Source organism: Meles meles, chromosome 7 (assembly GCF_922984935.1).
Source record: "Meles meles chromosome 7, mMelMel3.1 paternal haplotype, whole genome shotgun sequence".
Classification (NCBI taxonomy): domain Eukaryota; kingdom Metazoa; phylum Chordata; class Mammalia; order Carnivora; family Mustelidae; genus Meles; species Meles meles.
The window spans coordinates 125,848,781-125,866,470 of NC_060072.1; the positions used below are offsets into that span (position 1 = coordinate 125,848,781).

Genomic DNA, 17,690 nt, shown 5'->3' on the forward strand with positions numbered 1-17,690 from the left:
TTAGAACCATGCATCTTTCCAAGGTTACAGTTACTCCTGACCCCATTTACTTTGATTAGAGGTGGTTCCCTTTTCCTGGCCAACAAACAATTTAAGTGATTTCTATCCCCTAAAACAAAACCTACACACACCATCTCTCTGCCTTGGCAATCAGTTCCTCTCTCCTTTTTTCACCAGTAAAACTTCCTTGCTTACATGGCTAAAATATTTACTCTCTGTGATCTGGTTTCAAGTCCACTTGCCATGTTTCTTCATGTGTTCATTTGTTCAATAAGCCTTATCTGAAAACCTCCTAGTCATTTGTACTTTACCCTCAGGCACCTCATGAGCTTCCACTCTGCTGTGGTCTCTGACAGAGGCAGAGTGGTATAACAGCACGTGCTAGGGTGGAATGAGCATGAGCTCTGGGGGTGGACACAGCAGTTTATGCCTTTCCTGCTTGACGCTGGTCAACTTAATCACCTGAGGCTCGCCTTTTTATTTTTTTTAAATTTCTTTTCAGCATAACAGTATTCATTGTTTTTGCACCACACCCAGTGCTCCAAGCAATACATGCCCTCCCTATTACCCACCACCTGGTTCCCCCAACCTCCCACCCCTCGCCCCTTCAAAACCCTCAGGTTGTTTTTCACAGTCCACAGTCTCTCCTGGTTCATCTCCCCCTTCAATTTCCCTCAACTCCCTTCTCCTCTCCATCTCCCCATGTCTTCCATTTTATTTGTTATGCTCCACAAATAAGTGAAACCATATGATAACTGACTCTCTCTGCTTGACTTATTTCACTCAGCATAATCTCTTCCAGGCCCATCCATGTTGCTACAAAACTTGGGTATTCATCCTTTCTGATGGAGGCATAATACTCCATCATGTATATGGACCACATCTTCCTTATCCATTCATCCGTTGAAGGGCATCTTGGTTCTTTCCACAGTTTGGCGACCGTGGCCATTGCTGCTATAAACATTGGGGTACAGATGGCCTTTCTTTTCACTACATCTGTATCTTTGGGGTAAATGCCCAGTAGTGCAATTGCAGGGTCATAGGCAAGCTCTATTTTTAATTTCTTGAGGAATCTCCACACTGTTCTCCAAAGTGGCTGCACCGACTTGCATTCCCACCAACAGTGTAAGAGGGTTCCCTTTCTCCACATCCTCTCCAACACATGTTGTTTCCTGTCTTGCTAATTTTGGCCATTCTAACTGGTGTAAGGTGTAAGGTGTAAGGTATCTCAATGTGGTTTTAATTGGAATCTCCCTGATGGCTAGTGATGATGAGCATTTTTTCATGTGTCTGATAGCCATTTGTATGTCTTCGTTGGAGAAGTGTCTGTTCATATCTTCTGCCCATTTTTTGATATGATTATCTGTTTTGTGTGTGTTGAGTTTGAGGAGTTCTTTATAGATCCTGGATATCAACCTTTTGTCTGTATTGTCATTTGCAAATATCTTCTCCCATTCCGTGGGTTGCCGAGGCTCGCCTTTTTATCTACCAACATTAAGAATATACAGCAGTCTAAAATGCTACTTAGCCCAAGTACATAAATACTAGTTGCTCTCTCTTTTCTTCCATTCCAAATGCCTCCGATGACTGTCTTCCTCACGTCTGCCAACTAAAATGTAAACTTCTGAATATTCAAGAGACTCTGGGTTCTTACTTAGCCCCATGTTTAGGATCCTTCCTCTTACCAGTCTCCTTCACAGGTCCAGTGCTTTCATCCACTGGTCCTCAAACCTGCCTCCACATAAGAATCATCTTGGGATAATTTTAAAATTATCATGCCCAAGCTCCACCACTCAGAGATTCCAATTTATTTATTTACTCTCTGCTAGGGCCTGAGCACTGACATATTTTTAAGCTCCCCAAGTGGTCATGTTTAGTCAGGATTAAGAACCAGGGGTCTAATCAGTCTGATCTGTCTCCAGCCCCTAAACACAACCTGCAGCTTTCTCAAAATGGCCTCTCACTCGTTCCATCTTGCCCCATCAGAACGTTAACTCCTACTTAGAGAGTCTCTCTGCTTACCCCAACATAAACAGAGTGGGAAAGGTTTTCCCTTTCCTCTGTAATACTTTATTTCAACAAGCTTCATTTCATACTTCATTAAGGTTATTCGGGTGCACGTTCTTATTTCCCCAAACTAGGTGTGTGTGCTTTTGAGGGAAAGCTGAGTTCTCCCCATGGGCCAGTTGAGGCATTTTAGAAATCTGATCTTAACCTTCAGAACATCCCTTTGAGGAAGGCATTAAACCTCCATATTTATAAATAAGTAAATTGAAGCTAGGAGAAGTAAAGTGGCTTGCCTAAGTACTGCACAACTAACACCTACTTATACTTTTTGTTTGTATATTACATATATCACAACCTCCTCCCATGTTGTCAATTCAGAAAAACATCCAATAAATGCTGAATAATGTACAGATTTTTAAGTTTGGTGACTGAAAACAAATTCCTAATAATTCCTAACAAGGGAAAATGAAAGACATATGCCCTGACTACCTTCTTTTCCAAGATAATTAAAATAATTGCTTAGTTTTGATATTTAAACTATACTGAAAAAAAATTCACAGCGAGACAACAGCTTTGAAAGCTAATGTTTCAAGCAACAGAAAAGAATAAATTTGTACACATCAAGAACCAAAACTTGGATAAGTGACTAATACCCTATGGGGAAAGTAAAAAATTCATGGCAAGAAAAAAGCCTATGGGAGGACAGGTGAGGAAAAGCCTAGAGAGGCAGAATATCCTAGCTTTGAGAGGAGAGGCTTAGGAGAACCTGCAGAATGAGGAGAAAGGAGGACCATGGTAACTAGGATCAAGACCCTGAGAAATGCACCAAAGTCCAGGTGGAAAGAATTATGAGCCATAGAATTATGAGGAGCAGCAAAGACAGGGACAAGTTTAACAGGAACCAGATATTCCTCTGATCATCTGAGATGATCTAAGATACTCCAGGCTCCAGAAACCATAGGGGGAAGGAAGAAGAGAGGGGGTGTAGAAGCCAAACAGTGAGTGCATATTACTGAAGAAAGAATGACTACCTTAACTGGGAGGATTAAGTGCCTTCACAGCTTTGAATCAAAGTAAGGTTCAAGAATAGAACGGGCTCATTTAAAAAAAAAACAGAGCAAGGTAAATCTGTAGTTTTTTTGTCCATAAGTTTTTTGTTCTTTGCCAGAAATCAGCAAAACTAGGTTCTCATTCTTTTTTTTTTTTTTAAAGATTTTATTTATTTATTTGACAGACAGATCACAAGTAGGCAAAGAGGCAGGCAGAGAGAGAGGAGGAAGCAGGCTCCCTGCTGAGCAAAGAGCCCGATGTGGGGCTTGATCCCAGGACCCTGGGATCATGCCTGAGCTGAAGGCAGAGGCTTTAACCCACTGAGCCACCGAGGTGCCCCTAGGTTCTCATTCTAACCTAAACACTAAGTGAATGATTGTGCATATTTTATCCAATGTGTAGAGGGAGAGAAGGTAGTTCTTACATTTCTTAAATAGTAAAATGAAGGATTGGATTGTGCTAGGGTGCTTTAAACCTGAAATTATAAGTTTTTACTGACCTTCACCCCCCTTAATATTATATCCTTTCCTGTTTCTGTTAATTAGCTATACCTATTTCTAAAACTTGAGAATAATTCAAATTTAAGATCAAGATTCACTCATTTAAATACGTAAAAAGGAAGAGCTCAATCACAGTATTTGCTTCTGCTATCTGGCGAAGTTTCATCTCATAGAATAAATAAATTTCCCTATGAACTGTCCTATGCTTTGCATACTCCAAAAAGAGGTACGTAGTAATTAACATAAGTTGAATGAGTAAATAACTGAATTTAAACTGATCCAGTCATAAGCTGAAGGGAATTTTACTCAGAACTATATAGCAGCTCTTAACTGGATAAATTGGCCAATAATGTGTTTCACTTCAATGACCTTGGGAATGTACGAAGTTACAGCAAAGAAATAACTGACTCCAGAAATGAAGGTGTGTGTGTGGGGGGGTGGGGGGGGATTGCTTAAAGTTCTCAGCATTTCAAATCTGCCCAGCATTTCAGAAGAAATTATACACACTAAATGTAATAAAGAAATTATACACACTAAATGTAATAAAGTGGGAAAAACCACTAGACTCATATTTCAAATTGCATTACTTGTAATTATCAATTTTAAGAAAATGCAGTAGTGTCTGAGACTTACAGATATTACTGCATAAACATGTACAAGATGTATAGATAAAAAGATCTATTTATTACTTTCTAAAAAAGTAAGTCATATAATCCCAATTTTTTACTAGAGAAAACTAAAGGTAGATGAAGTAACTTGACTGAAGTCTAACACTTGGAATTTGAATCCAAGTTTGTCTGCTTTCAAACTCCACACTCTTTAAGTGACAGGGCCTTGAAAACAGGGAAAGATTCTTCTGTATTACAGTACTTATGCTAACCTCTTAGTAACACAGAGCCATTAAGTAGGTGAATAACAATCAACCATACTCTAGGTAAATAGTCATCATCAAAAGAGTAAACACAGCAAAAAATATACTTACTCATTCCTGAGCATTCTCTATCACCATCCCACACATTAGAAACAGCATGTCCCGTCAGTAGGAGGTTAATTAAACTTTGGCTATTAATAAAAATGTAGAAGTAATTAAAACACGAATAGACTAGTTTTCACGTCAAATGATCCCGTAGTAAAGCATAAAGTAATGACTTCTACATTATGTCTGTTAAGACACAAAGTTAGAGAATACCTTACATTTTTATTTTATACGCTCAACAACAGCTTTCAAAATGTATCACTTAATGTATCATCACAATGGTATCTATTGTTCTATATGTTCATCTAAATTTAACAAATTTATCTAAGATATTATGTTTAAATGGATGGGAAAAAAGTTAGACTAATAACTTACTTTATAATCATCTATAAATATATATGTAATTATTATTTTTTTGTTTGATGGACCATTGAATTTTAACCTTTGAGGCACAAAGATCTATGTAACAGAGTGGGTTAACTATCACTGTTTGACTGATTTTAGTACAATTATACAGAGCTTGGCGGGGGGCGGTTTCAGAGAAAAATAAGGAAAAAAATATCTCCCTCAAGCAGGAAAGCATTTATAAATAGGTAAGGATACACTTATTTCTAAGTTGAAATGAGTCAATTGCATTCATTAAAAAATTAAGTGGAACATAAAGCAGAATTTGTAAAATTCTGTTGTCATCTTTAAAGAAAGTAAGAGCCACGATAAGTGCAATGCATACATAAATCTGAAGTGGAAATTGTCATTTCACACATAAAGCAAGCAATGCATAAAGCACAGACTACTCAAATCCACACATTTTACGCTGTCAACACTGACAAAAGTATCTGACTCAGATTACCTTAAAGTCAAGTTTCTAAAAACTTAAGTCCATGTAGGGAAAGAACAGATTTTAGTTAATTACCTGCCATGTCCATATACAGGATCTATCAAAGGTTCATTTGAATCTTCAATTTCGTTTTTTATGTTTTCAATGCCCTAAAGGAACCAAAAAATTCACTTAGTTCAAAAACTAAAAATGAAAATTACATTTTTTAATATAAATGAATAAAACACATTTATTTAAGTAACTTTTCTCCTAAAAAATTACCCAGATTTGATGTGAGAGAACATATGAAATGATAAGGGTAAGAAGAGCTCCTCTAAGAGTATCTTTTCTATCCTGGGCTCTAAGCAGAGCACTGACTATTTCATAGGTGATAGATCTTATGGAATGTTGGCTCAAGGGGTACGGACAGAAGTTTAAAATTCAGCAGGAGGGAGGAGAAAATTTTTAAATCCTAAGAGTTTCACTTATTTGTGGAGCATAACAAATAACATGGAGGACATGGGGAGATGGAGAGGAGAAGGGAGTTGAGGGAAATTGGAAGGGGAGATGGACCCTGAGAGACTACGGACTCTGAAAAACAATCTGAGGGTTTTGAAGGCGCAGGGGGTGGAAGGTTGGGGGACCAGGTGGTGGGTATTAGGGAGGGCACGTATTGCATGGAGCACTGGGTGTGGTGCATAAACAATGAATTCTGTTACACTGAAAATAAATAAATAAAAAATAAATAAATAAATCCTAAGAGTTAATATTCATTTAATTTCAGGCCAAAGTAAATTCAGATTTAACACGTCTGCTAAGGTATCTCAAGTATTTACTTAAGCCTTTTAAAAAACTTATTAGTATTAAAGACATACACATGAGTGTTGATAGAGATGTCAATTAAGTATAGAAAAGGTCTGAAACAAAAGAAAATAGAATTCTGATTGTGCATTCTCAGAAATATCAGTAATTTAAACATGTACTGATAAAGTGTCAAAGTAGGAGGGCAGGAAGCTTCTTTTCTTAAAAATGAATTTTCTGGTATTTTTTTAATTCCTCAAAAGGGCATCCAAATCTCCAGAAGTCTAGGTAAGTCCAAGACTAGGGCATTTTCATTTCATCAGCCCTGAAAGAACAAAGAATAACTGCCCATCACTGTGCTATTCACCTAACTTTAACCACTGGTTCTATCAGATTAAGGCCATTTCTAAGGATTAAAGGCATTAGTCAATAATCCAAATATTTAATGCAACACCTAAATATTGTAGGACAATACAAACAAGTACGAGATTTTTGCACTTGCTGCCTTGTAAACAACACAAGACAGACCATGATAAAGCCAAAAGGAGTAATATGAAGAAGTGACATAATCACTGGTGAGGGAGGGGACATCATCTCAAAGACCAAGTAAGAACTAGACATGATGGTTTATTGGCTGTAAAGGGAAGAAGAGACATCAAAAGTTTTGAGCATGAAAAACGAGGGGGAATAATGAATAGTTAAAGCCAAATGCATAAGAGGCCAGACATCTTAAGTCCTACCCTCACTGCTCTTTACCACATCTAACCAACTACAGAGTACTTGTGGTTCTTTCTCTTAAATGTGCTTTTTAAATGTCCAAATTTAGAACACACTTCTAAATATGGTCTTTTTCTTTTCCATTTCCATGGCTACTGCCCTAGCTTAGATTCACCATTCAGTAACCACTCTTTGATTCCCTGACTCGTCTTCAACCTTACCACCAACTCCCTCTCACACAACTCTTACCTCAATTTAAGGAAACTTATCAGCAAAAGAGCTCGTTATTACCTTGTCTAAAATTTTTGCTCTGTTCTAATATTGACCAAGTGAAACTGCAATTATTTTTTTGGACAGAATACAAGGGCTTTACCATTCTGAGCCTTTTTTACATAAATAAAATGCTGCAGTAATACTGAACTCCTTACAGTTCTTGTGGTGTTACACCCAAATTCATTATGCCTTTATACTTGCTGTTTCCATGGCTCAGAAAATCTTCCCACAGCTTTTTCTTCTAGAAAACTTTTCCTCATCCACCAAGACACTATATGCACCACAGGGTCCCTACTATGTAACGTCTGTCCTTGATTCCACCAAAAACAAACAAACCAACCAACCAAACCCAAGATTCAGGCTACCTTCTATTCTACACCCCTCCAGCGCCCCCCCCCCGCCCCGCCCCCTGCTTTGTGCATACAAGACATAAACACCTAAAAACAGAGCCCGCATGGAATTGTTAATGTGTCAGTTTTTTTTTTCACAGTACTGGTGAGGAATCATTTTAAAAAACTGTTTCTCGGGGCACCTGGGTGGCTCAGTGGGTTAAAGCCTCTGCCTTCAGCTCGGGTCATGATCCCAGGGTCCTGGGATCGAGCCCCGCATCGGGCTCTCTGCTCAGCAGGGAGCCTGCTTCCTCCCTTCTCTCTCTCTGCCTCTCTCTCTGCCTGTCTCTCTGCCTGTCTCTCTGCCTACTTGTGATCTCTGTCAAATAAATAAATAAAATCTTGAAAAAAAAAAAGAAAAAAAAACTTTCTCACATTATAATTCCAATCCTTAGTAGGGAGTCAATGCCCAATAAACATCTGTCAAATGAAAGAAGTCTGATAGCAGACATGACACATCTAGCAGGATACTCAACTGAGACTAACAGGCTGTTAGAGACAGGAGATTAGGAGTTGGGGAAAAAAGGTAGGATAGAAGTATACACGTTGAAATTAACCACATAAAGTAAGTTGAGAGAATAAAATGCCCATAAGAGAAAAAGCATGAAGATGACAGGGACCGAAAATTTCTTCAATATAAAAATTTGGACGGGGAGAGAAAGGAGCAGGAGATAACAGGTAAAGAAGAAAATGAAGCTATCAAAAAAAAGGCGGTGGGGGTTGTGGGAGATGGGATCATGGGACAATAATAAAAGGGAACTAGCACAGTGATTTATTAGGTAAGTTAGGAAGGGGACTGAGTGTCAGAAAGAGCTTCCAGAAAGCATTAAGGTTGTCAAATGCCAGTTACTGCTAAGATGAAAGAAAATAAAACTTAGAAGAATTGAGTACATTTCATAATTAGAATATCACTGATAACTTCTATTAACATAGAAATCAGGAGTAAAACTAAGTTTGAAAGCGGTTAAGTACTAAGTGAGTGGTAAGAAAAGAGAACTGGATGATTCCTTATTATCAGCATAAGAGTTTTTTTAAAAAATATTTATTTATTTATTTGACAGAGATCACAAGTAGGCAGAGAGGCAGGCAGAGAGAGAGGAGGAAGCAGGCTCCCTGCAGAGCAGAGAGCCCGATGCAGGGCTCGATCCCAGGACCCCGGGATCATGCCTGAGCTGAAGGCAGAGGCTTTAACCCACTGAGCCACCCAGGCGCCCCTCAGCATAAGAGATTTTTATTCTGAGATTAGAAACAGTACCAAAAATAAAATTACTCATCACAGCATGAAAACCAGTACTGAACTCAAACTAATAAAAGCCAGAAGAAGTATCTTCTTAAACAAACCTTCGTCAGTAACACAGAATACAGAAAAAGCAATACTCCAAATTTGTTTCCCCACATTGAATACTGGTCCAAGACAGCATCTTTTAATTCTGATAAACTTCTGAATGATCTCTTTCTGAAGGGGGAAAAAAGAATTAAGTATTAGCATTAGAGATGAGAATGACTACATTGACAAATGGGAAATTTTTAAAATTGTCTTATACATTAAACTGTATATGTACAAATGAGATTTCTGTGTCTCAAATTTTCAAATACAGATTTAGCCATTGAAAGCAAAAGCTGCTGCTGACAAATGTTGCTAAATATAGACCATTAAACTAGAATGCCTACTTGGCAGGAAAACTCTTCATCACTTAGGTGAACTGTCTGGCATCAACAAATTCTACAATATTACACATTTTTAAAGAATGAAGTAGCTTTAAGAGGTGTTCAAGAAAAAAAAAAAACAACTTGACTCTGTAAAGCCTGAAAATTATGTAATAAATATCTGAATACCAAAGATAAGGTGTACATTTGTGGCTTCTTTTAAAAGAAAATAATGTTGTATTTCAAATGCCACTTGTAATACTATCAATGTAGCTATCCTTTTACAATAAAAAGTTTAATGTTCTAGTGAAAATATGGCACTTTTAATGAGAATCACAGAAGGCATATTTTGGCAAACAAAATAATTCAAATATTTATCCTATTAGAAATTTTTGTATTCATTCAGGTCAGAGAGACATTAAGCTAGAATGATTTTTTTTCATTTTAAGCGATGAAGAAGCTTTTAATATTATAAAAAGGTGTATTCTGGTAGTTAGCTAATTTAGGAATCAGAATAATTTAAGTATACATTAATAAATTACTATTTAAAAAACTGGTAACAAATTAATTCTCAATTATATAAATCTAAGTACCTTTCCACAATATGAACAGACTTAAAATGGCAATGTGTCCACAAGGTAAGTATTTTAAATGTTCCAATGTTACTTACTGAATTAATGCATGAAATCGCTCAAAGCCAAGCTCTTCGACAGCCAAGGCAGCTATACATAAAAGACACTTTTCAGCACTACACATGGCAAATAAATGACACAAGATACACATAGCAGGCTGTAAATACTTTCAAGCAATCAAAATTTTCCCTATTTCCTTACTCCCTTAAAATTCTCAGTTTATTTTCAACTTTACTGTAACATAAATTTTTATTTCAGGATCTTAGTTACCATGATTATAACTAAAATGGATATAATACTGAGAATGTAGAAGGGTGATTAAATAATAAACATTTATTTTCAATTCAGTCAGGATAGAATACTATATAAAATATAAGAAATTACTGACAGTGCTTCACACATCACTGAAATGTGTCTTGCACTTTTAAATAATCTTCTAAATCATAGATCCAAATAAAATCATCATAGCTAACCTTCTTCCTTTATAATATAAAATCTTTAGGTTAAGTTTAATTTTTAAACTAATGTGTATAAAAAGAAATAGCACTTTAAAACTACACAGGTTCAACGACAGCTTTAAATCTGTTTCCTCATTTGTTGGTACAATTGTTAGAGAAGTTTTCAGTAACTCATTTAGACTATGATCATTAATACAGTACAATTATAAATTAAGAAAGCAAAGGAAATAAAATCATTTAAATCCAAGGTGATGTTTATACAGCACTTTATACTAAGTGCCAGGCCCCTCTGTAAATGCGCTATAGGTTTTATCTCATTTAATCTTCTAACAACCCTATCATCCCCATTTTACAGAAGAGGAACCGAGGCAGAGAAGCAGCCTCCCTGGAGCACAATGCAATGAACAGCACAGCTGAGACTTGAATCCAGAGAGTTGGCTCCCTTTACAAAGATAACAGCTTTAAAGATCTCAAACATGAATCAAAATACTCCTAATTTATCACAATGAACAATTTTATTTATATTTTATAAAGCAAATCTTAGTACTTTTAAATATTAATTCTTACCAGAGAATGAAAGAAATTCATTATGAATTCAAAATTAGGAATTTTTGAGTTACAATTAAAAATGTTTCATTAGGCTCTCCTTTTCAAATCATTTTAATTTTCAAATGCTTTAAACTACTTTTAAAAATCTTTACCAGCCTAAATGGGTTAATTTCAATAAGCTTTTGATATGCATGGGAAACAAACTGAAATTGAACCTGAGCATTCACTACTGCAAACAAGGGTGCGTTACCAAAAGCCAAAACTACACACACCACACAAGCCAATGAAATTAATGTTCGTGCACAATGTACTACTGACAAGGGGAAAAACAGTTCACATGTAAAATTTCAGGATAAAATAAAAATTCAACCTAACCTTTTCCAAACTGTACTAATTGCTCTGCAGTGCTTGATTACCTAAATAATTCTACTGGGTATACACTATGAAAGTAGACATAAAGATAGTAATTTAGAGAGAAGAGGCAAGCAAAATAAAAAGCTTAGCAGGCAGGATGATGAAAAAATATAAAACACAAGAAAAAGAACATAGCTGGGAACAAAGGAAAGAACAGGTAAAACATTGTTATACGGAATAAAAACTTTAATGTAAGTTCTTTGCATTTGTCAACATCTAAGGTAAATTCTCAAATTTTCAGTTAATAAAACTTTTCAAATTTTTACAGTCTTAACCTAAAAACAGATTTAATACATGGTTTCATTTAATGTCCACTTTTTTTTTTAAAGATTTTATTTATTTATTTGACAGACAGAGATCACAAGTAGGCAGAGAGGCAGGCAGAGAGAGGAGGAAGCAGGCTCCCTGCTGAGCAGAGAGCCCCATGCGGAACTCGATCCCAGGACCCTGGGATCATGACCTGAGCGGAAGGCAGAGGCTTTAACCCACTGAGCCACCCAGGTGCCCCTCATGTCCACTTGTAAAATGAGGCAAAGTAAATTGGAAAACTACTAAAATATGTTTTTTGAAAACAAATTAAATCTAATATGCCCACCTAAATTAGTTACTCAAGTACCAAAGTTAATACATTATGAGGCTATTTAACCTAAAGCGATTTAACCTCTAACTATAGAAATTGTACAGTGTACCCTATGGCACATATAGATTGTACTACAAAAATACTAATGGAAAATGTTAAAAGATTGTACTGTTTTCTTGCATTTTAATGTATAGATTGGCTTTAAGCAGATAGTCTTTAAAAGAACTTTTAATTAGTCCAACTGTTCCTCTGTCAGAATTTTAATGTCCTAAGTGAAACTATTAAATGTGCTTTCATGCAACCCAGGAAAACCTGGAAAATAGTTTAAAACCAATCTTAAGATTTTTGACAATCATCCTTCGGAATATTTTCCACTTTTCTTCTTCAACTGTCATCATCGACTCTCAAAGTATATTAAATTCTATTTGAAAGGCTATGTTTAAAAGGCCTCAAAAGGAAATGTTATTCAACTGTTTAAATTTTAAAAATTATTCCTTCCAACTGTACACCTATTAGAATTTGCCACTATAACTACAGGAGAAAGAAGATGTTGACATTACAGAGTCATTTCAGCCTGTGGAGACAATTGTGCCTCAGGGATAATCCTACATGGAAATTGAGATATACATCATGAGTAATCAAAATTTACTCTCTATAAATCAGGTGTCCAATTTTTAAAAAAATTTCTGCAGAGATGATCATTAATGGAATGCATCATAGGCAGAATAAGTCACTTCTTCAATATAAACACATGGAACTACCAATTATCAGAAGTCACATACTAGCAAGATCATTCCTGAAAAAGAAAAACAGAAAAGCAATTCTTCATCTACCTTCAGTACTACCAGAAGTCTTCATTTTACTACTGCATTCTGGCAGTTTTGAAGTTGATTATGTAAGAAGTTTCAAAGGTTACAATCCACAGAATATGTATTTTTTATGAATAAGAATAGCTTTTGTTTAAAGAGAAATCTTCAGTAATGAAAAACCTGAAAGAATAATTAAACCCTTTTTTAAAACTACCTTAAAATAATCTATATATGTAGACTGTATTACATAATGTCCAAAAAGTTCAGGAGGAAAAGAAATAATATGTAATGAAGAATAATGTCCCCATCTCTGTTCTAAGAAACTAAAGATATTTAAGAAATTTTCTAATGTCCCAAAAAATCCTTTTTTCCCCCAATAGCAAGAAAACTAACATTAAAGCATCTAAAACTAAAGTATGTAGGATTATGTTCTTTAAACTTTCTGTATTAGTGTTCCAAAGCTCAGAAAAGATTGTCGTCAAGCAGAAACTAACTAAAACTTATAGAGAAGTTTAAGAGATGCAACTCCTTTCTTTTTTCCAAAAATGACATGATAAACAAGTGCAATATCCTCCAGCAACTAACATAATTGACAGGGAAATGAAAAATTCTAAGGCTCATGAATTAAGCTCAGGCTAAAAAAAGAAGTGTTATGAAAATTTTAAATATTTTTTTTCTTTAAAAATTTCAATAGTTTTATGAAAACAAAGATACAAGAAATGACTTCAGGAAATAAAAATGTATCTTACAAGAATGTTCCACTTGGCAGCTAGACTCTGCACGACTCCCAGAAATACTAGCCGTTTCCTCCGCTGTCTTTCCTCTTAACCAGGAAACGAGGCAGTAGGATCCAGAGTTGTCACAACAAGCACTCTCTAAAATGTCACATAAGGTATGACAAAGGAGTTCCTTCCGCTCTTCCTCTAAAAATAACCAAAGTATCAGTTATAATGGTTTTCTTCGAAAAGAAAAAATCCTGTCATGGATAACAATATTAAGAATGTTTTAACTTAAAAATGAAAACCAAGCATTTGAAGTGAAGGATTCCTCCCTCCATAAACAACTTATGTTTAAAAAAAAAAAAGTGCTTAAGGATTAATATGTCATCAATATTAAATATGGCCATTAATTAAAAAAGAATCCAGAAAAATGAAGAATTAAACATTAGGAGAAAGAATACGTTACTTGGAATAACCTGTTACTGATCGCTCCCCTTCCTGAGGCTGCAAAGGGAGCACTGAAGCCATGAGGGCTCCTTTACTGCAGGACCAGGCACAATGTGAGGGCCTGCTGAGACTTCTATTTTTTCCTCATTTCTGAGTTAGTCTAATGTCTTTGATCTCCTTGTCCCACAGGGGTAAGGATAATGAGAAGACAACATAGCACATACAGTACCACAATTCATTACAGTAGCAGACGCCATTGCGGTTATGCTGCATAATACAGAAACTCCTGATACTATACTGCAGTGATCTGAACGTTAGACTTTTATAGAAAAGGGCAATGAGAAAATGCTCAACTTCTTCCTGGGCCTTAGCCACCTTCCCTTTCCAAGCAGGATAGCTCTACAAAAGTAGTACTGCCCCTGAAACTTTCAAAGGGGATGTGTACACACATCCTATGTAAAATTTAACGTTATGGGGAGAATTTTACTTCTCTTAATAGATTAGCAGTTCTTTAAAGGCAAGAATTAGGTCATTCATTTTATAACCACCACAACATTTACATTTACAACAACGCTATCTATTTTATCAATAAAACATTGATGTTAATGATTATATCTCTTGGTTTATTTTCTACTACAATTTATTTTGCATTTCAACTATTATTTAATAAAAAATACATGAGTGACACTTTAGCTCTTAAATTCACAGTCATTAGATTCTATGGGTATGGTTTGGAATGGAAACTGTTTTGCCTTTATATGCCAAACCAGGATTATAATATATCTCCCATTCTTCTAAAAGTTATTGTGATGTTCACATGAAATTGTTCACTTATTGAAGGAAAGACTTTGTAAACTGTCAAGTGGAATGCAAATGTTTGTTATTATCAGATAGCACCACACAGCTGTCTGGCCTAATCATAGTGCAGAAGCTAGGACAGCTTCGTTTGCAGTGTTATCTGCATTGTGTAAAGCACTGTACTAAAAGTAGCAGGAATACAAAGATAACTAAGTTCTTGCTCAGAGCCAAGTAAGACAAAACAAACACAAATGACCATTCCTTATGGTATGCTATCATTTAACAGTTCAGGGAAATGGCACCACATTTTAGTGAGAGGCCAAAGGTTTTTGCCTTTAGTTCTATTATCCTGTCTTAGACTCTTGGGTAAACCAAATTTGGAAATACACATATTAAAATGTCACTGTTCATGAAAACTTCTGAAACACTGAAAAAAAAAAAAAACTCAAGAAAAAATATCCTGTTTATAGTTTACTTTTTAAGATAAATAATTTCAGTTAAACTATTGCCAAAGAAAGCTACATAGATCATATATAAATTAGACGGTGAAGGAAAAGTTTATAGAAGACCAAACACGATCATACCTGGGCAATCCCTCCAAGAAGACTTCTCTGAAGAGAACAGGAGCTTCTTCAAAAGAAATGCCTTTACACAATTAAAGCAATAATTATTAGAATGCATTGTAAGTATACCTTATTCTTTTATTTTAAAATGGAAAAAAAAAACCTAATTTGTACTCCTTTATGGTCTACTAAATAGTGCTATAAAAATTTCAGAGTTTCTCTCCAGATTCAACAGTAATTGAGCATATTATTCAGAATATACTACTATAAACTTGATTCTAGATCCATAAAATTCTTCTTTCATGATACGTATTTTCTGACACATAGAAGAAGTGACTCAACTGACTAAAAAAAAAAAACAGACACATAACCGGAAAAGTAAAGAAACTTAATTGCTCATTCACAAAGTGAAAACCCTAGAAACAGGAACAACTACATTTCTCTTAGGTTCCTTGGGGGAAAAGAAATCACAATACAAAGGTGGTTATGCTCTTTTAGCTCTGATTTGTGAGATAAAAATATACTACAAGGGCGCCTGGGTGGCTCAGTGGGTTAAGCCGCTGCCTTTGGCTCGGATCATGATCTCAGGGTCCTGGGATCGAGTCCCACATTGGGCTCTCTGCTCAGCGACGAGCCTGCTTCCCTCTCTCTCTGCCTGCCTCTCTGCCTACTTGTGATCTCTGTCAAATAAATAAATAAAATCTTTAAAAAAAAATTAAAAACAAATACACTACAAGACTCTCCTGCTTATCATGAGTTCCAACTTCCTGGTTTGACTAAAAAAATTACAAGATTTAAAAGAAAAAACAAACTGATCTCTCACTTTTCCTTAAGTGTGTTATACTAATGATTTGATAGAAAGCAGTTCAGTAGTGTTTCCTTCCCAAAGTGCAGTTTACAGATCACTTCCATCCTAGTCACCTAACTTGTTTATTAAAAATGAAGACCCTTATGTGCCACCTGTTGTATCTGAACCTCCAGGAAGCAGATCCTAGAAAAAGGTTACTTCGATGTTTCTCACTTACATGTTTGAAAGCAGTAGTGTGTTGATAAGAGGACTGCTTTTAGTCAGACACACCTAGGTGTGCATCTTGGTTCCATTACTTTACTAACTAAAAATAATAATAGCATAAACTTTAAAAGGCTGCAGTGAGGATTTTATGAAATAATCTATGTAATGCACTTAGCACAGTACCTGCCACCTAATAAGCAATAATTTCAATTATTTTAACAAAAAAAAAAAAACCAAGTAACATTCTACAACATTCTTATATTAGTAAAAACTACCAATGCTGCAATCAAGTATTTCTGGCTTTCCCCCAGTATGGCAACAACCATAAAATTGTGGAGTATAACTACATTACAAAATTTGGGGAAAATGAGGTGGGATACCCATTATTTTACCGCTAATACAAATGCTGTTAGTATTTTGATATACTTCCTTCCAGTCTTTCATACCTGTTTCAGTTTTTCTTACAAGTGAGAAGCATAATGGGTATGTGATCATGTTTCCCATTTTGGCTTTCCCACAGGAGTCATAACTATAATTCTTAATCACTAAATGTCTATTGAGCTATCAAAATTACTCAGACATCATCTCGTGTGTAAACTACATTATAGTGTATTAGGCTTATAATTTTTTCTTTTACTCCTATAAAAGTTTCTTATTGAATACAACCTTTTCCATATTAAGGATTACTTCTTTAAGAAAGATTCACAGAAGTTCAATGATTTCATTAAAAAAAAAATCTGCAATATGGGTCCTATTATAATGTAATATCCCTCCCCAAATCAGAGTACAAATGTACTTATGGCACTATGAATATGCCAGCATCATCCTACCCATAATATGCACTGGCAATTATTTTATATTTAAAAATCAGAAAGAGTAAACAATAAAATCTAGTTACAGTTTCATTTATACTTTCCTGGATTCCTAGTGAGCTTGAACATCTTGATTCTCTAGTTGTCTATCACTATTCCACCTGTGATGATTGTATACACATCATTTCACCAATGGAGTTTTAGTGTTTTCTAACCAATCTGTACAAGTTCTTTGTATAAGAATGACAATATCTACTTACTGCTAATATTCACTGCAAATATTTTTCTGAGCCTGGAACTCATTCATCCTTTCTCTAGTGTTGACAATAATTAGTTTTAGTTTTTCTGTGGTTAAATATTATATCAAGAACATATTTGATATACGGTATCAGATCGTCTAAATTCATTTTTCCCCTCAAACTGGCAGCCAGTCTTATCAGTGACATTCATTAAATTTCATTTTATTCTGCCATTGATTTGTAGTATGTGATAAGTTCTTGGGAAAATGCTATATGTAATGTCATCTAGTCCAGCATTAACTATTGGGTTCCCTAATATGCCTACTCTTCTGGCTATAGTACCATATTCTAATTTTTATAGTTCAAAAAAGTTTTAATATCTAGACTTGCTCTTTTCCCTTTATTAGGCTTAATGATTTAGTTTTGACTTTTACACTAAGAAAAAAAAAAACCAAAATTCCATGATTGAGAAGATTTATGT

General features: G+C 35.3%; 1 protein-coding gene across 5 annotated transcripts in view; it reads right to left on the reverse strand.

Moving 5' to 3' along the window:
- Positions 1-17,690, reverse strand: part of MINDY3 (MINDY lysine 48 deubiquitinase 3) — an 86,533-nt gene that overhangs the window by 53,907 nt on the left and 14,936 nt on the right. For 2 of the 5 annotated variants that reach the window (XM_046012640.1, XM_046012639.1), the window contains exons 3-8: positions 15,168-15,228; positions 13,369-13,542; positions 9,848-9,899; positions 8,872-8,986; positions 5,447-5,520; positions 4,540-4,619 (exon numbers count right to left, since the gene is read on the reverse strand). In XM_046012640.1, the coding sequence (XP_045868596.1) occupies positions 4,540-4,619; positions 5,447-5,520; positions 8,872-8,986; positions 9,848-9,899; positions 13,369-13,542; positions 15,168-15,228 (556 nt within the window). Of the gene's footprint in view, positions 1-4,539; positions 4,620-5,446; positions 5,521-8,871; positions 8,987-9,847; positions 9,926-11,191; positions 11,501-13,368; positions 13,543-15,167; positions 15,229-17,690 lie in introns of those variants that run through there. The other 3 variants (XM_046012642.1, XM_046012644.1, XM_046012643.1) reach the window with 3 other exon arrangements.